Source organism: Vicugna pacos, chromosome 30 (assembly GCF_048564905.1).
Source record: "Vicugna pacos chromosome 30, VicPac4, whole genome shotgun sequence".
NCBI lineage: Eukaryota > Metazoa > Chordata > Mammalia > Artiodactyla > Camelidae > Vicugna > Vicugna pacos.
The window spans coordinates 3,596,655-3,619,419 of NC_133016.1; the positions used below are offsets into that span (position 1 = coordinate 3,596,655).

Genomic DNA, 22,765 nt, shown 5'->3' on the forward strand with positions numbered 1-22,765 from the left:
TGCCTACATCCCACATTTAATGGGGAGAAATCTGTGCCGCACAGTTTTTTCAGCAAGCTCCCCCATCTCTCAAGCTCCCAGGGCACATAAGTAGGTGACTAGCGGGCTGAAGGTGTCCCTCCCAAATACATACGTTCGAGTCCTAACCCACAGGACCTCAGAAAGTGCCTGTATTTGGAGAGAGGGTTTTTTGAAGAGGTAATTAAGGGAAAATGAAGTCATTGGGGTGGGCTCTGTACAGGAGGAAAAAGGCTTCCTTCTACCCTTCTAGGCTCTGTGCTGGTCTAACAATTACATTGACATAAGACTGATCAGTAGGAGGAAAAAAAACCAATATAACCACAGACATACACATGCCCGGGAGTCTCACAAAAAGATGAGACTCAAGGAGGCGGGTGCCAGGTGATGAAGTCATAGGCCACCCTGAGCTGTGGGAAGGAACAGGGGTTTGGAGCTTGGGGTGGGGGAGGCAAATTATGGGAAGTGGAGGGAAGGCAGTTATGATAAATTTTGCCTTGTTACGTAGATAAACATCTCTCCAGTGATAAAACTGTCTCTGGGAGTAGCTCTCTCCCTGGTACAGACACCTCAACTAACGGAAATTTCCTTTACAAAAGGGGAAATTTATACTTTAGGCAGTTAAGGGGAGTTAAAGAGATTTTTCTGTGCCCACTGGTTCACCACTGCATTTGTCTTAAAATAATCTATACACCCAAGGGGCGTAATTTGGGGTGGCAAGTTCTGAATCCCTTCAGCCCTAATCCATTAAGATTGGTGCCCTTATAAGAGGAGATCAGGACACAGATGGACACCAAGGGGAGACCATTTGAAGAGACAGGGAGAAGGCAGCCGTCTGCAAGCCAAAGAGAGGGGCCCCAGGGAAAAACCAACCCCGACACCCTGACCCTGGATCTGTTCTCCAGATTTGGGACAAAGTGAGTGTCTGCTGTCTCAGCCACCCAGACTGTGACACTTTGTTACGGCAGCTCCCGCAAACTCGTACTGTGGCCTGGGAGCATTTCCGGGTGGCGCCTGAAGTTCTCTGATACCTTATGACTTTACTTAAGGACGGGGTTACTTAGTCCCAGGAGGCCCCAGAGCTCCAGCTTTCATAACACAAAAAATGTCAGCATGGTCATTTCCTCATGTGTTTGTCTAAAAAAATCTTCTGATGCCCTCTCTTCTCTTCTCTTCTCTTTTTTTTTTTTTGTGTTTGGCAGGTCCAGGAGTGTTTCAGCACGCAGACTCCTCCTCCCTCCGGTCCTGCAATGGGGCCCAGGATGCACGTCAGAACAGTGAGTATCAGTGACCGATGGGCTCGGTGAGAGCTTCGGACCTTTGCTTGCGGTCTGTATCTTTTTGACGTGGCTTGTTTTCTGTCAGAAGCGACCCTGAGCTTGTTTGCCTGTGTCGTTGTTGCCGCGATTCCTCTGCGTCTAAGCTGTGGAAGATCTTTTCCGTTTGGTTTTTACGTGGAATTACTTTGGGCTCACTTTTATGGTGTTGATTTGGGGGCTGATTCCAGCCGCCCGTTTGAAATAGCTCCTTGGGGGCCTTGGCTTGCGTGGGCTGGAGAGTGGAGAGCCTGCTGCACCAGGCCGAGGATCCTGCTCGGTGGAGTCCGGTTTGTGAAGCAGGATGAGTTCACTCCAGGCAGGAATAAAGCGTTTGATTAAGCTGCCATTTAAGGGGATCATTCGACTCCCGCTGTGCAGGCTTGATTGCTTGGTGCTTAGAGCTTGCATCTCATTTGTGGTCCGCGGTGTCAGGAGTTTCGAGTGGAACGTAGCCTGTTGCTTTTTCCGTGTAGCTGGAGTTTACCAAGCTCCCCGATTCTGTTATGCTCTGAGACAGTGGTGAGCATGACTGGTCGTGGAACCGCAGTGATGATAATAACATTGTCAGGTCAGAAGCCGGGGCAATTATCCCGTCACCTGCCTTCGCAGAGCTGGCACGAACCGCGGTGGCTTTGGAGTTCGTAATGTTTGGATGGCATCTTATTAATTAGCATCTTCCCCTGCTTGCTTGGGATGACGATTCGTGAGTTCTAAATGCATGTGAACACAGACTATAAAGAACCGCCTCGGTTTCCCGTTACCATGCCAACTATCTCATATTCATTTTCTGATGACATTCCTGACTGATTCTTTGGGGAGCTCTGGTTACCACACAAGCTTAAGGCTGTCTTTTTTTTCTTGCTGTCTTGATAACATTTCTCTTCTCTCCGACGGAAATACAAATGCGTCTTCATGGTGGGTATTATTTCAATCTGAGCTTGTAGATTTTATTATTAAATATTTATCAGAATTAAACAAATGATGTCATTAATAATCGCACTGATAAAGGTTTTTCTCTGGTATTGGGGCTTTGCCTCAAGGGAGCCATCAGACCCGCGATTGCCTACTCCATCCGCTAGATGGAGCAAGTGGAGAGAGCATTTGCATTCAGCTTTGGAAATGATTGAAGAAATAAATAATGGGGCTCTTGATGGGTCTGTGGATAAAGTAATGACTGTTTGCCTTTTCTGACAACTCTGGTAGAGATCTGGGGAATGAATATCAGCCTGACAGCTTCCGATCTGTCCGGCACAAAATTAATTACGTTTCTAGTTTAGCATATTAGGAGGAGAGAGACTTGCTTCAAATTTAGGCATGAGTTTTATTTTATTTTGTTTTATTTTTTATTAGAGCAGTTCCTATTCTTCTGAAGACAAACAAAAGTTAAGAAAGAAAAATTTTGAAACATCCTTTATTGTCTTCATTCCTACATACGAATGCAACCTTCCCCACGAGGTCTCTATCCTGTTTGGTTTTAAACTTAAGGTTGTAAAAGCTTTTCATGCATGATGTTGTCTCCCTGGTAGGGGAAGCGGTGAGCAGCTGGGTGCGTTTGTGACGCTCAGTACATATTCCATGTATTGCTTTGCTCTCCCATTAAACAGCCTCGATTGTTGGGGAATGACTGGGTCTCCCAGCTAGTGGTGTGCAACCCCTGAGAGACAAAGCAGGCGGTCCTTGCAGGAGCCCAGGGGGCAGACACGCCCTGAGGTTAAACCACAGGACCACTCTCCGTGTGCCCTGCTCACACTCCCCACTCAACCTTAACTACAAAAGGTTGCCTGTTGTTTGAGATGACTTCTGTGTAGAGCTTGTCTGCTCCAAGCCTCGTTCAGGAATCAAGCCGAGTGTTGTTGGTTAGAAGGTGGGACTGTGAACCTTCTCAGTGTTTTTATTTCACAGTTTGTCGATAGACTGTTTGCATTGGCTGCAGAAGAGGCATCCCCTAGACAGTGAGCTGGCTATCATCACGAGTAGACGTGAATCGTTGTGGTCTCTTTGGAGAGCAATTTGGCAAATACAGTAGCATCTCAAATACACGTATCCTTGGACCCAGCCCGTCCAGGGCTGGGGTTTAACGTGCGCGCATGCTATCAGAGAAAGGCAAAGCTTTATGTGTGAAGTTTTTTTTTTTTTTTACTGCAGCATTGTTTGTAAGAATAAAAGCCTCAACCTAAATTGTCACCACGAGAGGATTGATTAAATGAATGAGGGTGTATCCATACAAGGGAAAGCCGTGCAGTTATTCCAAGGGATTAATTACACTGACTCGTATTTACTGGTAAATTATCCACATATTGATATATTTCAAACAATGCTCAAGAACTATTGGGTGAAAAGCGGTGCAGATCTATTTACGATATGGTACCACTTGCATGAAAAGTAGGGATCCGTTAATTATACAGATTCATGTATGTGTGTATACTTGGAGAGCATAGAAAAATCTGGAAAATCACCCAAGAGAATGGTAACTGTGATCTGCAGAAAATGATGCCAAGGGGAAGGGGTGAAATATACTTTTCCTCTTCATTTTTATTCCTCTGTATCATTTGCCTTCCTTTTTAAACCCTGTGTCAATGCCGAGTGTCCCCGAGTGGTTCGGGAGCATTTGTGACCACTGCCTCCCGGGACGTGACATCGGAGCCTCAGAGCTGAGTGTGGACTGTGTGATACTGAAGAGCCGGGAAGGCTCCGGCCCGCCCAGGTAGCTGCTTGCGCACCTGCTTCTCCCTCTGTCCCCGACCTGGCCTGCGCTCAGCTGAGATGCGGGCAGAGCCGCCCCAGCGCGGAGTGACAGCTGCCGCCTCGCCGTGGGCCTGGCTAATGGGCCTGTGCAGTCACTTTCCAGCTCTGGGAGCCTGTCTCCTTGGAACAGGCTGGAGGAGCGACATGATGGATGCTTCGACCGCCGCCTCCCCCGGAGGACGCACGCTCACCCCATCGCTGGCTGATGCCAGGCCTTGCTGCAATATGGCACGAGGGACACGGGGACTCGCCGACTCTTCCAAGGTGACAGCGATTGTCCCTGAAACGCGAGCAATGCTCTCAGCTAACTTTCTGACTTCTCCCCTCCAATTTCTGCTACTCCTTCTCCGCCTGTAAAGCTGAGATGGCCTCTGGGAAGTCCTGGCTTTGCAAACCCGGAGTTCTCAATGCCAGGAGGGCGCAGTGCTGGGTGACAGGGCTGCTCCGTTAGACCACTGGCTCCGTAGTGACCGCGGGAAGAAAGAAAGGAGGGCAGATACATGCGGGTTCTCACTCCACAGGGACCATTGCTCTCGTTTCTTCTTTTTTATTTTATTTTTTACTGAAGTACAGTAGGTTTATGATATTGTGTTAGTTTCTGATGGACAGCTTAGTGATTCAGTTATACACGTATATACATATTCCTTTTCACATTCTTTTTCATTCTAGGCTATTACAAGGTACCGAATATAGTTCCCTGTGCTGCACAGTAGGACCTTGTTGTTTATGTATTTTATATATCGTAGTTAGTGTCTACAAATCCCAAACTCCCAATTTATCCCTCCCTCCTCCCTCCCCCTCCCCCGTAACCACAAGGTTGCTTTCTGTGTCTGTGAGTCTGTCTCTGTTTTGTAAATAAGTTCATCTGTCTCATTTTTTAAGATTCCACATGTAAGTGGTGTCATAGGGTATTTTTCTTTGTTTTTGTGGCTTACTTAGTAAGACAATCTCCAGGTCCATCCGTGTTGCTGCATGCTATCATTTTTTAAGAATCACTTCTGCCCAGTTTTTTCCCGAACCTGCAGCACAGAGGCAGTGCCGGTTGGAGGCGTCCTGGCTGTGGGAGCAGTTTGCACCTAGTAGGTTGGTGTCGGTGCCTCTCCAGTGGTCACCTCTCCTGGGTGACCGACCCGCACAGGCCATAAAGGGCTTGCTCCCTGCTGGGGTGGGACGGGGGCCTGACCTCCACCCATGTGGGTGTCCACCAGACCCGTGGAGGAGTGGACTCCTGCATCACTAACAGCAGGCCGGGCTGGACTCATGCCTTTTTATGGAGTGGACGGGGCCAGAGTCCCAGCCTGGTCTAGGCTGGTGCATTTGATGAATTACAACTCAAGGATAATAAGTCAGCTTCTGCCTTGACTGTATTTTTCGGTGTAAAATGTGTAGAATCAGCCATTTGGTACATTTTCTCTTATATGCACATTTCTTTGTTTCTCCTTCTTTAGATAAATGAAGCCAAGCTCTCTGTCTTGAGATAGTTTATTTTCATCTCCCCCGACTCTGCTCTATGAAGACTAGGTGTTTTAGCCAAACTCCACGGCCTGGCACCTGGCTCTCCCAGGGTGAGCCGGGGGAGGGCTGCAGGGGGGCCTGGCTGGCCCAGTCTCCACGGGGTCCTGGACGTGTGACATCGTTTGGATGAAATGAGCTGTAGAGAATGTGCCAGAGGGAGGCACTGCTTGTCAGGTGTCAGGGCGGGACTGGTTTGAGTTCAGGGACTGCAGGATTCCTTCACAGTCACTGGGGTTTTATGGTGAGGAGGCTATTTCAAGCGTCGGTTCAGCAAGTTCCTGAAGCAGAAGTTGCTTAAATAAAACAGACTTAAACATCGGCCATCGCTGGCTTTCATCGTGCGATCTGGCTTCCATCTCTAAGTAACTCCGTTGCAGTCCCCAAGGTCTCGGGGCGGGCCATGTCTGTCCCACCCTGAAAGTCTCCCAGACCTCGCCCTGCTTTAGCCCCGCTCTCACCCCTGATGAGGGTGACTGTGGTTCTCAAAGGGAGATTCCTGGCATCTCCCTGCAAAACTCCGAGGGAATCGAGAGACCAGTCACAATTCTCAAGCTTTCTGTTCTCAGGAGGTGGCGGAGGTGGAGGAATCTCTGTTCGCTGCACATCCTTCTGCCTCAGTGGAGAGCGTTTTCCTCCACGCTCTCTGCAGACCTCTCCTTCTTTTGAAATGTCACGGATGGGGATGGGGGTGTCCCCGTCTCCTGAGGCACCGTCTTCCTTTCTGCCGTCAGCTCACGAGCTGCCCCTGGGGGTTTGCGTTCTCTTTGTTCTTACCCTGCCTGTCACCCATTGGGCATGTGGCCAGATGGTCAACCTGTTTGCACTCAGGTTGTGTTTTATGGAGGTTAGAATACGAGGCCCAGGAACGAGAGGGAAACAGCTCACCTGCTCCCTCCTCCGTGGGTCGCCCACTCCCCCGACCATCGATGCCCCACTGAGGGGAGACACTGGGGGTCGGGTGACTCCACCCCGGGACAAGTGATACTTCTCCCCTTGTTTTCGGTAGGTTTTATTTTTGGAATTGACCAAAAGACTTCAGCATGGTACTGATGCTTTACTGGTAGAATCATTCTGTTAGATTCAGTGACTCCAAGTTGGATTTCCACGTACAGAATAGAAAAACACAGAACGCCCAGTTAAATTTGAGTTTCGGATAAACGATGTATAACTTTTTTCCCCCTGAAATTCAAGTTTATCTGACAATCCTACCTCTAAGGCCAAGACTCAATGGATCCTTTGTATGAGACACTCTCTCTAAAGAGTACCTTGACAGTGGGGTGCCCTGTTCTCTCTTCCTCATCTCTGTCAGTTTAACAAACCATCATGACTTTTCTCACGATCTTTTCTATGAAGACTCATCTCTACCCTTCATTCTGAATTATGGACTAAGAGAACTTCCACTTTGCTGAAAATTCTTATGGTTTGCACTGACTCGCACCCAGTTAGCACTGTGGGCTGCATTAAATAGATCCCGGAAATATGGACAATAAATCACCAGAGCAAACAAGGAGGGAAGATGGACCTGTAGCTTCAAACCACTTGCAAGGAAGTTGAGAACAACATTCTCTGGTTTTCCCTATTTTGTATAATCACAACCATCTCTTTGCCTCCACAGCTTCCTTGCAGTAAATGTCTTTTGTGATTAATTAAACCGATGCAGCTCCACTTCAGCATTTAAGTAATCACAGCTGGTGTTTATTGCTTCACATCCTAAAAGCAATAGAAGGGCTTGCTTCAGTAGCCCTTTGTGCCAAAGCATCCCGGAGAGTAAGGGGCTTGTAGGTGGTCAAGGGGCGTGGCTATTTTCCTGGCAGATGGGGCTTTTTCTGTAATGGTGACAGAGCATCTGTACCTACCAAAGAACCTCAGTCCACTTATCCGGGAAATGAGGTCTTTTTTCCCCACCAACGTGACTACTCTCTTGTAGTGGAAACAGGAGGAAATGGGAAGGCAAGGGGAGTGGAGTCTGAAACTCCGTGCTGCGCTGGGAACTGCAGATTGTACTCCGAAGGCAGATGCGCTGCGGCCCTGGAACTTTGAAGACAAAGACAGACTGACTGACACCCCGACGTTGCGCGGCTTGCACCCGTGTCTTCACCTAGCTGGGTGGCTCTGTCCCTCACCTCTGCCTCGGCTCTCCCTGTCTTCTCTCATGTGCAGTGTTTCGCGTGTCACAAGTCCCGACTGTGTCCTGGTTTTATGCTTGTATATTCTCAGGTTGTAAAAATACTGACTCAAAGACTTCACATGAAGGCCGGGAGAAGCCAGCTTACTAGTCTCCAAGAAGTCTCACCAGCCTGCAGCAGACGGTGTTGGGAGAACTGGATCTCCACGTTCCAAAAAAAAAAAAAAAAAAAGGAATCGGACCCTTGTCTTCTGTCGTACACAAAAATCAACTTGAAATGGATTGAGATTGAAATGTGAAAAAGACTTGAATCTAAGAAACTCCTGAAGGAAACACAGGGAAGAGCTCCATGGCACTGGCCTAGGCGGTGATTTTTTGGCTGTGTCACTGAGAACACAGGCAGCAGAAGCGAAAATGGACAGGTGGGAATAAATCAAAGTAAAAAGTTTGTTCACAGCAAAGGAAGCAGTCAGTAGAGTGAAAAAGCAACCTATGGAATAGGAGGTTTTTTTGCAAATCATGTTTATCTGATAACGTGTTAATATCCAAGAATTCAATAGCCAAAAGACTCCAATAGCTGATTTTAAAATGGGCAAAGAGTTGAATAGACATTTCTTCAAAAAGACATACAAATGGCCAGCACACATATGAAAATGTGGTTACTGTTACTAATCATCAGGGACGTGCAAGTCAAAACCACAAGAAGCGAGAGTGGCTGTTATGGAAAAGACACAAAGGTCACGAGTGATGGCGAGGATGCGAAGTTGGAGCCCTTGTTGGTGGGCATGTAAACTGGCGGGTCAGCTACAGAGAACAGGATGGAGATTCCTCAAAAAATTAAAAAGGAGAACTGCCGTTTGATCCAGCAACCCCATGTCGGGGTATTTCTCCAAAAGAATTGAAATCAGGATCTCGGAGAAACATTAGCAGTCCCGTGTTCATTGCGGCATGAGTCACTCTAGCTAAGACATCAAACAACCTAAATGTCCATCAACAGATGAGCAGATAAGGAAAATGGGTGGAACATTATCCAGCATTAAAAAAAAAGAAGGAAATCCTGTCCTCTGTGACAACATGGAGGAACCTTGAGGACGTTAGGCAAAGTGAAGCAAGCCAGTCACAGAAGGACAAACCCTGCGTGATTCCACTACGTGAGGCGTCTAAAGTCCCGAACCTCATGGGAGCAGGGAGAGTCGCTTGGTGCGCTGGTGACGTGGATCACAGGGGGCCCGTGGGAACCAGGGGACTGAGGAGCTGCCTGGCTTTGGTTGATGGCTCTCGAGAAGCCTGGATAAAAATTTATCACCAGAGTCATGCTCCTTGGGGAGCTCAGAGGACACACCCTTTAATGAAGCAGTCAGGGAAGCCTGGCCGTGGGATGCACGCTGGTGCCTCTAAGAATTCGGGAAAGGCAGGAGAGGACATGAATGCCAGAGGCTGGAAGGCGGGCCCCCGAGACGTGGCTGCCGCGGCCCTGGAGGTTTAGGGGCCGGTGGTCCGGCATGTGTTGTCTTGACCTCCTTCAGGTCAGTGGCAGGTGACGGGCCTTCCCCTTGCCGACTGCTCAGAGGGAGGTTTCCTGCTGGGGAAGGCTCTCTGGCCTTTGGCAGCAGAGTGTTGCTTCACCCCATTTATCTGGTGACTCAAATTCTTCCAGTTCTGAGAGTTTTCCGGAACAAAACTGAGCTCTGCAGCAGCCCAGCTCAGTGCAGACTGCTCCGATGGCCACGATGTATGACTCAGCAAGGCCCAGGGTCCGGAGGCATCCAGCGTGGACAGATGTGCTGGTCTACCCATAGAAGGGTCAGTGAGGACCCTGGAGATGGGGGCAGGGCCAGACCTGCAGCAGAGGACTGCTGCCCACTTGGAAAGCAGCACGGTGTGGGGCTGAAGTTGGGGCCGAGATGCCCATTGGGTTCCGGTATTGGCAGATCTGTCAGCCGCCAGGCCAGCCAGGCAGGGAGCGTCAAGTCCTGCATTGACAACTACTCCTTGGAGATGGCTCGTGGAGGGGTCTGGAGTCCTGTCATTTGCAGGCTCTGTAACACCAGCACCTCCACTTACCACTGTGGCCTCCGGGGTTTAAACCATGACTGACGGACAGAGGAAGAGAGCCCGAGGCCCGGTTCCCAGAAGCAGGCTGGACACTCGGCGCTAGAAGGAAGCGGAGCGGGCCAGCCTGCAGCCTCACTCCGGTGGAGCCCAGGGGAGAGTGAGGACGCGGGCTCCTCCCGGCCGGCAGGATGGGGAGCTGGGCCGTTCACTTGGGAGGGAGTGACAGTGCCGAGGTGTGCATGTGCGTGCAGGGTTCTGGCCTGTGTCGATGGCTTGGCTGCTGGTGAGGGGCCTGGGCGGGAAGACTGGGCACACATACGTTGAGGGAAGAGGCGTGAGAATGGTCCCCTGCCGTGGGAACAGATGTGGCATCTTATGAGATGCTGATGCCACCTGAGATCAAAGCACTGGAGAGTGAGGCGCCTATGAGAGACAGAGACTGGCCAGGGGTGTCGGCCAGTCTCTGTCCGTGGTTCCAGGGCTTGAGAACAGGCCCATGAAAGGAGTGGCCAAGGTGCTGGGCACAGAGGCCGGGCACACGCTGCCACTGCAGCTGGTTCAGATGCCACCAGCGCTGCCAGCCCAGCTTGCCATCAGCGAAGTGATACGGCGCCCCGTCAAGAGCCAGCCAAGAGTGGCCCTGGGGCCCGGGTCGCGTAATCACCAGATGGGAACGGACCGGGGAACATCTAGCTCTGCGGCAGAGGCTTTAGCATTGCAGCTGGGCTGGGGGGGCGTGGACAGCGGGCCCGTGGGGACATCCTCGTCCAGGTCAGCAGCTCCAGAGGCCTCGTGGGGGCAGTGGTGGCAGGAGGAAGAGTCGGGCAGGCGGGCTGACCTTACTTCACCCTCGGTGTCTGCGCCTCCCGGCAGTCCCGTGGGCTCGGGCGCTACGGTTTTGCCCATCCGACTGAGGAGGAGACGGGGCGAGGAGCAGCCGGGTAACCGGCCAAGTCCCCCCGCAGCGCCGACGCGAAGCCAGGCCGCCCGGCCGCCCTGCCCGAGCGCTCAGCAGGTTCGGGTTTGTGAGCTGTTTGAGCTGCGTGTGGTCTCGGGGGCCTTGGCTTCCGGGGCCCAGTGCTGGGGCCCCCACGGCTCGGGTGCTGGGCTCCGGGGGGCGCCTCCGTCTTGCTGTGGCTGCGACCCGCCCCCTGTTCACTGCCTCTGCCTGCTGCAGAATCCCGGAGGCTGCTCACCTCCCCAGAGCCTCCCAGTTTACTCAGCGCGCTGGGTACAGTCGCTGCGGGTTATCAGCGGCTGCAGGTCAGTGTGTGCTTCCCAGGGAGCTTCAGTGAAAAGTCCTCTTGGGTGAGGCTCCCCATTGCAGCCGTCGCGAGTCGCTGCTGGCTGTTCTGCTGCCCCGCGTCGGCGAGGCTTCCTCCGTACCAGTTTGCACTTGTCTTTGGTTTTCTCCTGTGAGTATTCTCCTGTAGTTTCTTTCTCACTAGTTTCTTGTGTCCTCAAGGACATTTCAAGTTCAGAAAAGCATGATTTAATGGAATTCTCCCTCCTGTATCAGTAGCGACTTTCTCGAAGTTGTAAACCATTTCCTGGTCCGTTTGGGGTCCCCTGGGCCCTGCGCCTGGTAAACTTCTCCAGGTAAAGCAGATACTTGGGGTGCCAGTGACTCCACGCAGCCACACCCACCGCCACCTCGGGGACCTTGTTCATTGATCTGCTTGCTCCCTAGTTGTTGATCTGAATGTTTCTTCTCCTGCTTTCTTTGAAGAGAAGAGACCTTAAGAAAAAGAAAGATTCCAACTGGCAGCTATTTCCTATTGAGAAAAAAGAGCTGTAACAGAGGTGCTTTCTCTTCTGTTTTGGAAATAAAGACAGGATGACTTCCTTTCAGGCTCCAGGCCCCGCCTGACAGGCCAAGTTACTGCTTAGGATAGCTCCCGGTGGGAGAGCTGCCTGAGGGTGGGACTGAGCTCTCTGTTCACCACCCACACTCAGCATCTCCCACGGTGCCAGGCCCCTGGTTAGTGGCTGAGAAGTATTTATTGAAGGAAGAGAGAAAGAAAGAGAGGAGGGAGGGAAGGAAGAGAGAGGGAGAGGAAAGGAAAAAAGAAAGAGGAAGGAAGGGAGAGAAAGAAGAAAGGAGGAGAGAAAAGAAGAGACCATGAAAAGGATGCCATTGCTGGGGGCCAGCACTTAGAGACACCTGACCGCCTTCTGCCCTGTCCGTCCTTGCTGCTCTGGGTCTCAGCCCACCCCTGTTCACGGAAGAGGCATGTCCAGGGTCATAGCTGCAGTGGGGCCAGAGACAGGCTTTATAAAGGACACAGATAAAACAAGTGACAAAAACGGTTGGTGACAGTCATGTGCGCTCAGCTCACCTGTGCGATGACTGAGTTAACCACTGCCTCACAGACTGTATGCAGTAGGACCTGGTGGCCCATCTCTCTTATATATAGCAGCTAGTCTCTGCAAATCCCGAACTCCCAGTTTATCCCTCCACCCCATCCCCTTCCCCCTTGGTGACCACAAGTCTGTTTTCTATGTTGGTGAGTCTGAGGTTCACCTTTGCTGCTTCAGAAACCGGAGTTTGAATCCAGAGCCCCCTTTACTGTTTCCTGCAGCCTTCTCCTGGAAGTAGCACTCATGGGAATCTTCTTTCTAATCCAAGGGGATGTCGCAGACCAGACCCCCGTGACTTTGCCGCCCCTCCACTGCCTGCTCACAGTAAAGAAATAGGGCCCATCGTCTTGGATACAGAAGACGTGGAGGACCCCCACTGGAATAGGGCCTGCCCACGTTGGGGCAGGACTGTGAATCTGTTGCAGACACATTTCCAGTGGCTTCTCTGCCAACTTCAACCTTTGCCAAGTTTTATTTTTACATTAGTGAGTCAGGAAATGACTGTTTTCAAGGATCTCTGACAGTATCCTGAGAAGGAACTGACTGAATCAGCGTTTTGCACAATCGGAAGTCTGTGGACAGCATGAAACAAAAAATTTGCTGGGCAGCTGTGCTGGGTTCAGGGAAAGCACACCTTTCAAAATGCGTGTCCTGGCTTGACAATAGGATGAGAAAGATTTCCTCCTGATTCCTGGCTGCAAACAACATTCTTTTAAGGACCCCCTGGGCTCGGGGTCTCAGGGCCCTCTCGCCTCTCTTGGGTATCTGTCACAGCCCTGCCACACTCCACCACCAGCGTCCCACGGACAGTGGGCAGAAGCTGCCCGGGGTCAATCTTCGATGCCTCTGCCCAGAGCGAGCAGTTAGCCTGGGGCTGCTCCCCGGTGCTGCTAGGTTTGCTGGTTTTAAGAGGTTTGAAAGAGCTGCTTGAGCCGGGAGGGGCTCTTAGGAGTGCTCTGACTTTTCAACAGCAGCACACAGGGCCCTTAATGCCAACCTCCAGAAAGGGCTGTAGACCACAGAGGAGGGCAGACGGGGCCTGAGCTGAGGTTCCGGACTCTTCCCTGACCGCGGGGTTAGCCACCTGGAACAGCAGTGGGAGCCGAGGAGAAATCCTTGCCTTTTGGAGCCCACTCCTGGCTTTTCTGCTCCAACTTACTTCCCTTTACACGCTCCTTCTTTGACAGGAAAAGGCGTCCGTAACGTGGATGGTCAGCTGGCTGCAGACAGAAAAGAATTGTTCTGTTGTTAAGCCAGCCACTCTTTTTGTAAAAAATGCAATATTTCTAATGTGCCAAGCGAGAGTCATTGATACCTATATAGCCACTGCTGAGATTTTAAAACACAATTTAACATTTTGCCCTATTTGCCTCACAACTATCAATTCCGATTAGGTTGCGTCTCTGCCACCTACCCCAGATCACTCACCTTTATAAAACGGAACTCTTGATTTTCTCCCAAGTATGTTCATCCCTCAGGCTCCCCCATCTCAGTAAAAGGTGTGGACACCCTGCCACTCGCTCAGCTATAAGCAGATCTCTGCCTTACTCCCCTCTTCCTTCACACTCTGCCTGAAGCACATCTGCTGGTCACGCGTTTCTCCCAAGTCCACACCCTCACTGCTCCATTGTCTCTCAGACACCTGAGGCCTCCCTGCTGGCCTCCCTGCTTCCTCTCTCACCTTCTACAGTCAGCCCGTCAACAGTGACTCCAATGATCTCTAAGAAGGAAATCACATCTGGTCACTCCTTGCTAGAACTGAATGTTTGTGTCCTCAAGAATCAGGTTGAAACCTGATTCCCAAGGGGATGATACTGGGAGAGGACTTGGTCAGGAGGCAGAGCCCTACTGAATGGGATCAGGGCATTATAAAAGAGATCCCGCAGAACCCCCCGACCCCCGCCAGGTTCTTCCATCATGTGAAGTTACATCTAGAAGATGGCCAGCTACGAAGAAGGTCCCCACCAAAGACACCAGATCTGGCACACCCTCTGGGCGCTATTTCCCGAGCTCTCCTGCACCCTCTCCTGCTGCTCATTCTTTCACTGTATTTATAAACAACTGAGATCGTTGCATGTTTATTGGTTGATGGTCTGTCTCGCTCACACCTCCTGCGCTGGAACACAAACCGCGTGAACTTGTTCACCGCGGAGTCCCTTGTACCTACGTATCTGGCACATAGTGAGTCTTTAATCTGTAATTGTTGAAGGGGTGACCAGATCGCATTAGATCGCTTTCCTCCAAAACCAACTATCTGTAAGTTCATTTGTATTAAGCCTACTTCTGATTTGCTAAATTTACCACAAATTTATGTGCCACATGGATTTCATGTAAACGTTTCACATATTTATTTAAATATTTATATTTCACACCATATTGTACATATTCTTTTGCAACTTGCATTTTTTCCTGATCCCTGAATAGTTTTAAGATTAATCCCTATTGATACTTAGTGTTCTAGTACATTGATTTAACTATTGTGCAGTGCTTCATTGCATGGATAAACCAGGGTTTATTTATCCATCCGCCTACTGAGTTATCGTTAAGTTGTTTTTACTTTCTGTGGGAGGGGTCTCTTGATGCACATACGTGAGAATTCCTCCCGGTCAGACCCATAGACGTGGAATTGCTGGGCCGGAAGTTACGTGCAGGTTGGACTTTGCCAGATGTATCACGTTGCTGAAAACTGTTGATTATCATTTTTTCAGAATATAAGGGTTCCATTTCCTACATCCTCATCAACATATGTAGTTACCATATTAGAAATTTTCACCTCTCTGACAAGTGTCTTCCATGTCTCATTCCTGTTTGAGCTTGCGTTTCCCAGACTGTTACCACTATTATCTTTTTTCTACCTCTATTTATTGGTCATGCAAGTCTCTTTCCGTCTGAATTGCTTGTTCCTACTTTTGCATGCGTTTTCCTGGGTTCTTTATCTATCGCCTATTGGTTTGAAGGAGCTCTCTGTGGACTCACTATAAAAATACTTCGTGTTTTATTCACATGGCAAATATCAGCTCACAGTCTGTGGTTTTCTTTTCAATTTATTTATGTTGTCTTTTTCTATATATGTTTTATGTTTAATGCAGTGTTTGCTTCATGTTTGATTTGTTTCTGTATATTTTAAAGAAACCCTTCCTTCCTCTGATGCCATAAAAATGTTCTCCTGTATTTCCTTTTACAGTGTAAAGTTCGCTTTCTTAAAGTTTGATTTTGGGGGTCTGGTATGAGATAGGAATCTATCTGAGCCAACACCATTTAAAAAATTTAATGTAGTCATTTGAATAAGTAAGACATTTGTGTGGTTTGGAGATCAGAATAACGTTACAAAGTACTGAGCGGCCTTGTACCCTCTTTCTCTCCACGTAGGCAGCCAGTTCTTTGCACCAACAAAGCAACAGGAAAGTCTATTCTTATTTTCTCTTTCTTAAATACAAGTAGTTGCTTGGAACCTTGCCTTCCTCACTTGACTATTTATCCTACAGGAATGCGCAGGGAGCTGCTTGCTCTCTTCTTCAGCTGAAGAGTATTTTATTGTGTTGAGCTCTCAGGGTCTAACCGTTTCCCTCTGGATGGGCGTTTGGGATGACCCCAGGCTTTTTCTAGTTATTAATGATGAGGCAGCAATACATGACCTGATACACACATCATTTCCTGTGTGATAAACCCCCAGAAGTGGGGCGCCTGGGTGGAAGGGCAATGCGCATGCCTTTGTGGTCATGGTGGACGCGGCCAGTTAGCCTCGCAGCTGCCGAGTCATCGCGCGCTCCTCGCCGGCAGGTACGGGACGTCTCCTTCCCTATCGGCTTGTCAGTAGCAGGTGGTCAAACTTGTAAACTTCTGATGGGTGAGAGAGAGGATATCAAGGGTATTATTTGCATTTCCATTTCTTTATTTTCCATTTTAGAGTCTTAAAAACTGAGGAATAACTACAATTAAGTACACAAATCTAAACTCAGTGGTTACATGATGTTCCACATATGCACACACCCCTGGGGTTCCACTCGGGTAAATGACAGAGCCTCTCCAGTTCTGGGTGGCTCTCATGCTGTCCCCGTCAGTCCCCCGGCAACCCAACCACCATCATCACATGTTAGTTTTACATTATTTTAAATTTTATAGGATTGGAATCATGGAGTGTATTCTCTTTTGTGTTTCTCTTACTCATATTCTGTGAAATACATCCATATTCCTACACATAGCAGCAGTTTATTTCTTTTCCTTGCTGTGTGGTATTTTATTGTATGACTATAGCACAATGAATTTGTTCTATATTGGTGGACATTTTCATGGTTTACAGTCTGGAATATTTTGAGTGATGTTGCCAAGAGCATTTTTTACGTATGTCCTTTGGTGGACAGAAGTGCTCGTTTTTGGTGCGTGTGTACCCAGGAGTGGAACTGGCGGGTTATATTTAGCTCTGAAAGTGCTGCCAAAAAGTTTCCCAGAGTAGCCGTTGTCAAGATGTGTGCAGGGTCTGAAGCTTCACCCCTGTGGCACGCCAGCGTAGCAGCCTGCCAAAGTTTCATCCACAAGACTCCTGGGTCAGCCACGAAAGCAGTGTATTGGAGCATAGCATATCTGATTAAGGGCTGACATCCAGAATATACAAAGAACCCTTAAAACTCAACAATGAGAAAACAACCAACCTGATTAAAGAACGGGCCAGAGATCTTAACAGACGCCTCGCCAAGAAAGATCTACAGAAAGCAGATAAGCTTATGAAAAGATGCTTCACATCAAATGTCTTTATGGAAATTCAGATTAAAACAGTAAGACATCACAACACACCTTTTCTAATCCCCCAAACCCAGAGCATTGGTAACTATAAATGCTAGCAAGGATGTGGAACAGGAGAAACTTATTTATTGCTGGTGGGAATGCAAAATGGTACAGCCACTTTGGAACAGTTTTGTGGTTTCCTGCAAAACTAAACTTAATCTTACCGTAGGATCCAGCAGTCACACTCCTTGGTATTTGCCCAAAGGAATTGAAAACTTAGGTCCACATAAAAGCCTGAACATGGGTGTTTATAGCAGCTTTATTCATAATTGCCAAAACTTGGAAACAACCAAGATGTCCTTCAGTAGGTGAATGGATAAATTGTAGTGCATCCAGACAATGGAATATTATTCATCACTGAAAAGGAATGAGCTATCAAGCCATGAAAAGACATGGAGGAGCATTAAATGCATATTATTACTAAGTGAGAGAAGTCAATTCAGGAAGGCTGCAGACTATATGATTCCAGCCATGTGACATTCTGGAAAAGGCAAATCTGTGGAGACAAAAGATCACAGGTTGTTGGCATTGGTAGGATGAATAGATGGGGCACAGAGGGTTTCTAAGGCCATAAAACTGCTCTGTGTGATAGTGCACTGGTGAGTACCTGCCATTATATTTTGTCCAGACCTGTAGATGTACACCGCCAAGAGCGAATGGGAGTGTAAACTATGGACTTTGGGCAAATGATATGTGGATGTGCTGTTGTCCACTCTGGTGGGGGACGTGGATGATGGGGAGGCTAAGCACATGTGGGGCCATGAGGACATGGGAGAGGTCTGTACCCATTACCAATCTTTGTATTCTCTGTTATGCGTCTGTACAGCCCTGGTTTATAGTCCTGGTGAGAACTGTACCTTATATCCGCCACAGTACATTGCTCTCCCGAGAAAACAGTGATTTAAACACATTTCTGATGAAACACCAGCCGACGTAAATATAGTTTTGAAAATAAGGAAAGTAATGTAATTGTCTATAAATTTGTAGGATGCAAAAACCTGAAAAAAAAGCTCTGTTACGTATCATGTTCTATTAAAAAATAATGATGCTTTCAAAATGAATGGTTAAAATGCCCTCATGTCTGAAATCAGATGTTCCATGAACATTCTACTAAGATGACCTGAGAAAGAGCTGGAAGAATTGGCGCCCTGGTAACGGAGCTTGGATGCTTTCATTCTGAGAAATTCCGCTGTCCTTGGCCCACGGCCATTTCCTCTAAGTAAGCTCAGCCCCGGGAACCCACGGTGCAACACTCAGAAGGTACAAGGAGGAGAAACAGCTTCTATAAAATAGATTGGAAGAGATCAAGGGGGAGCGTTTTTTTAATTTAAATGGCTTGACCTTACACATCATGAAAATAAGCTACAGGGTTTTAACCCCTTTTGCTTTTATACCCATGTGCTATTGATCTTTGGCTTTCTCTGTATTAAAAGTGGAAGCATTCTGTAATTCTTTATCCCTTCATAATGAGAACCGTCACACTTCCCTCCCATTTCAAGCCATCTGAGGTCCAAGGTGAGGTCAGCTTCCTCTCCATCCCCTGCTTACTGGGAATAAGTAATGCGTCATGAAAGTCACCCAGTATCACCCTAGGAAGTGCTGGCCTGTATTTGTCTTATCTGTGCTAGTAATGAGAATTGCATCCCCACTTTCTGAAGACACACGCCGATTTGTCGTAGACCAAGTTTAATGGCATTTTTTGTGGCCCACTGTATATGAAATTGTTTCAATTTGTTTAAGTCTCTAGATTATTCCGTCTTTACAGAGGCCTTTCTTTGCTCTGTTCTGTCTTTACTCTGCACAGCCTTCTTCACAGACTTCATTACAGACCATGTCCTTCCAGTCAGGAGATGGTTTCGATTATTGCCTGGGGTGTTGACCGGCATGGAAGAAGGGAAAAGAGTAGCAGAAGGAAACTCCACTTTATTTAAAATTCAAATAGGCGTCAAGAATCTTTGCTGAAGAAAGTCAGTTCAGACGGCATAGGGGAGAAAAATAGGAACAGAATACACACCTTTTCCCTCATACTTTTTACGCCTGCAGTGACTTACAACTGCCGGGAAGTTCTTTTCTACGCCCTTTCTACGTCTACACTGTTTTCTTTGCAGAAAGTTAAAATAGATGCCAAAAAAGTAAAGGGTTTACTTTTCTCTGGAGAAACTTGTATTTCTAACAAAAGATTACCTACCTCTTTTTAGCTAATATTCTGATCTTCATATTGCAATTGAGGGATAACAAGATATGTGAACCTTTAATATTAACATGCGCAAGTTATATTATTTCAGTTTTTTTATAGACTGTATCATCTTTCTACTACCTGCCATTTCAAACTTGTATGAATTAACAAAATTAAGAGTTTATGTAATATCCTGAAAATGATCTGTGTTCCTTATATCCCAAAGCCAAAGAAATTCCAAATCTGATTATTATTTAGCTTTTGTATAATTTTGGAATTAAAAACACTCACTTTTATCTTAAAGCCTATAAAATATAGAAGTGATGCGTGAAGAAAATCTTATTCTCTCGAGGACACTTAGGTGGAGTTAGAAATAGCTAAGCTAGTGTTTAAATATCACGTATTTTCATTAATCTTTAAAATAAAAAAAATGGGTGCTACCATCCTCATCTTCCTTCCCAAACTCCTAAATGTGTCTTGAGCACCTGCTGCGAGGTGGGTCTTGGATGCCGGGATGCAGACAGGTGCAAGAGAAACGTCATCGTTATCACGATTGTAGTAAGAACAGCAGCAACATGAGCACCAGGCGGCGTGAGGATGAAGGCAGTGAGGCAGTTGTCTCAGGCACAGAGTTTGAGAGGGGAGGGTGCCCTCAAATTCAGCGATCAAATAAAGAATAGTCACATTCCTCGCGCTGGCCCCCACCATGCTGAGAACTCTCTACACGCGGTGTCCTATGCTAAGAACTTATTTATATTTCTCCTCTAGTTGTTTTAATAACCTTCTTAGGAAGGTACTGACCGTATTCTAATGGTGGAGTGACTTATGGCCACTTCCACACAGGTAGGTAAATTGTAGAATTAGGACCCAACTTTATGCTGTGAATAGCGTTTCTCTCCCTTTAAGAAGTCTGGGCTACCTATCATGGGCAGGCCTGGAGCGGCAGCTGCAACAGAGGCCGGTGAAAGTAATGCTGCTTCAGTGGATGAATGTTTGACAAAGAAAATGTGGGCTATGTATATAAAATCCAGCCTTAAAAAAAGAAAGCAATCCTTCCATTTGCAACAACATGGATGGACCTGAAGGACGTTATTCTAAGTGAGCTAAGTCAGACACAGAAAGACAAATACTGCACGATCTCAGTTACATGTGGAATCTGAAATAGCTAAGCTCATAGAAGCAGGGAGTAAAGTGGTGGTTGCCAGAGGCTGGGGCGGGGGAAACGGGGAGATGTTGGTCAAAAGGTACAAAGATTCAGTTACGCAGGATGATTAAGTTCTGGGATCTAATGGACTGCATGGTGACTGTAGTTAACAACACTGTGTTCTATACATGAAATTTGTTAAGAGAGGAGATCTGAAGTGTTCTCACCATCAAAAGGAGGAAAGAAAGGAAGAAAAAGAAAGAAAACCGTAACTCTGTGAGTCAATGGATATGTTACGATTAGCTTGATTGTGGGTGACCATTTCAGCACGTATGCGCGTATGAAAACATCAAGTTGGGCATCTTAAATGTGCACAATTCCTGTTTGTCACATATGCCTCAGTAAGGCTGAAAAAAAGGAATGGTGCTTCTCCTCTTGAAGACGACCATGCATCCACTTTTGAGGCTGGAGTTCCACCCCCTTTCATGTTAACCGAATTTATCTGACCGTGCTGACAGCCGACCTGGGGACTTCTGCCAAATGTTCTCTTTTTCTCTGCTCTACTAAAAATCGTACCCCTCTCTTTTCCATACGTCTCTAAATAAAATATCTGCCTTCCTGCACCTTTGAACAAGTGTGAGCATCATGTCTTCCAATTCCCTGTCTGCTTTGAAATAAAGGCACAAAGAGATTGAAAACAGGGTTGTGTGTGATTACTTCCTTCCGTCCATCTTGTCAAAGTAAAACTTGGAAAGAAAGGTCATTTTTCAGGAACTCAGTGCTCTACTTAAACGAACAAAGAGCAGAGGAACTCTTGTATTTTACTTCCGTGCAATTGCTGTATTTGAGCATGATTATAGACTTTTTTCCCCCTCTGTGGGAACATTGTGATGAATTGAATGATTAAAGAAAACCTTTTCAGTTTGTGCTGTTTGCTCCCGATAATGTGAATCAAAATTGCATTCTGCAATAACAAGGCTTAAAGGAATGGCTTCTGTCTTGGCAATTTGTAGACTTCGTCCTCTTTTTTAACTGAGGAAAAGCTCACCTAACAATTCCGAGATAATAAGACAAAAGACGGAGAACAATGGTGATAATGCCTGTCTCATCCAGAGCGCTCCCTGTTCAGAGCCTCCTGCCATCAAGTGCTATTACCCCTCCTTTGCTGGTGAAGAAATTAGTCTCAAAGGCACAAATGAGCCTCATGCATCAGTTTTCCTTTAAGTGATATCTCTTTCTTCTCAAGTATAACAAAATCATAGAGAAAAATGTTCGCAATTACCCCTACCCTCAAAATGCTAGATTTATTCAACAAACAGTTATTGAGTATCTGCTGAGTCCTGAGTGGAGACAGTTAATATGGTCCAAGAGGCGAAGCAGGGCGGCGAGGGGTCTCGGGCAGCCCTTGCAGGGCTGAAACTCACAGATCCAGATGCCCTCCTCTGCAGCTGTGTTCAGACTCTTCCCAGCATTGCTGAGAAAGGGTTTCTTTCCTACCCGCCAAAGCCAATGAAATGTAATTAAAAATGGTAATGTCAAATTCGGTCTGTGTGGGGCAGGTGAAAGGCAAGGAGACTGGGTTCCAGTTCTTACTGAGCCTTCTTCAGCGATTTTTAGAAATGGATTGAATCTCACTGCTCTCGTCCATGCAGCCAAATGCTGATCATGGTAACACCTGACTTCTCGTGGGTTGTGGGTTACTATGGGGATCAGATAAGACCAACGCATTGGAAAGTACCTGTAAACTCTACATCACCTTTAACGTTCTTATTATGGTTGCTGTTGTTTTATCACTGAATTCTGGTCTAAAATCAGCCTCATCAAAAGCATGCACTAAAGGGGTGGGGAGATTAAAGAAGACATGAATTTTTTTCCTGTTGGTGCTGATTCTAACAGAAATAGCATTTGGAGTTTTCTAAACACCACTCTGCCTGCATTATCCTATGTCCGTCTCACCAAAACCCTGGAGTTCTATAATTTTAACCCCATTTTATGTGATTGAAAAGCTAAGCTCCCAAAGTGCTTGTCTTTGGGAGGTCAGTTTATAAATAGCCAGTGAGTGCCCTAGCCCAGGTTTCACCTGTGAAAACGCCAGGAGTGTCTTTGGGGCACAGTATCCTGAGTCTGACCTCCGGCTGCCAGCTTGAATTCAGGAGGCTCTGGTGGAATAGCCTTGTTGGCCCTGTTCTCCACACCTGGTCCAAGCCTCTTTGAGCGTGAATTGGATCTGGTTGTCAGCGAACAGCAGTGGAGGCTGAGTATATTTCAAGGAGTTATTCCAAAGGAATTTGTATGTTTGTTAAAATGGGGAAGAATATTGACTCTTATTTGCTAATAAGATTAGGGACTTAAAATGTCTTACTTTTGATGAACAGAAAGTTCTGTCACTAGTCCTTTAAAAAGACACTGTCTAGTGAGTAAATTAAGTCACCAAGGCTTACTTATGATATGGATTTTCAATATAGCTTCTAGTGCGACTTCAACATCATCACTGGGATACTATCGGGACGTAAAATACAGTGACT

The 22,765-nt window shown here is 47.3% G+C and overlaps 1 protein-coding gene and 2 long non-coding RNA genes across 10 annotated transcripts in view; 2 read left to right on the forward strand and 1 right to left on the reverse strand.

Annotated features, from left to right (window-relative positions):
* The window catches only part of NETO1 (neuropilin and tolloid like 1), a 659,228-nt gene that overhangs the window by 109,137 nt on the left and 527,326 nt on the right, over positions 1–22,765 (forward strand). For all 8 annotated transcript variants that reach the window (XM_072952155.1, XM_072952157.1, XM_072952156.1 and 5 more), the window contains exon 2: positions 1,221–1,295. In XM_072952155.1, coding sequence (XP_072808256.1) covers positions 1,221–1,295 — 75 coding nt within the window. The remainder of the gene's footprint in view (positions 1–1,220; positions 1,296–22,765) is intronic.
* LOC140690331 (uncharacterized) lies at positions 15,867–17,450 on the reverse strand. Its single transcript, XR_012065575.1, has 3 exons — positions 17,085–17,450; positions 16,788–16,838; positions 15,867–15,978 (listed from the first exon to the last, which is right to left on the reverse strand). It is a non-coding gene; the product is annotated as an uncharacterized lncRNA (long non-coding RNA).
* LOC140690536 (uncharacterized) lies at positions 18,114–19,181 on the forward strand. Its single transcript, XR_012065850.1, has 2 exons — positions 18,114–18,180; positions 18,725–19,181. It is a non-coding gene; the product is annotated as an uncharacterized lncRNA (long non-coding RNA).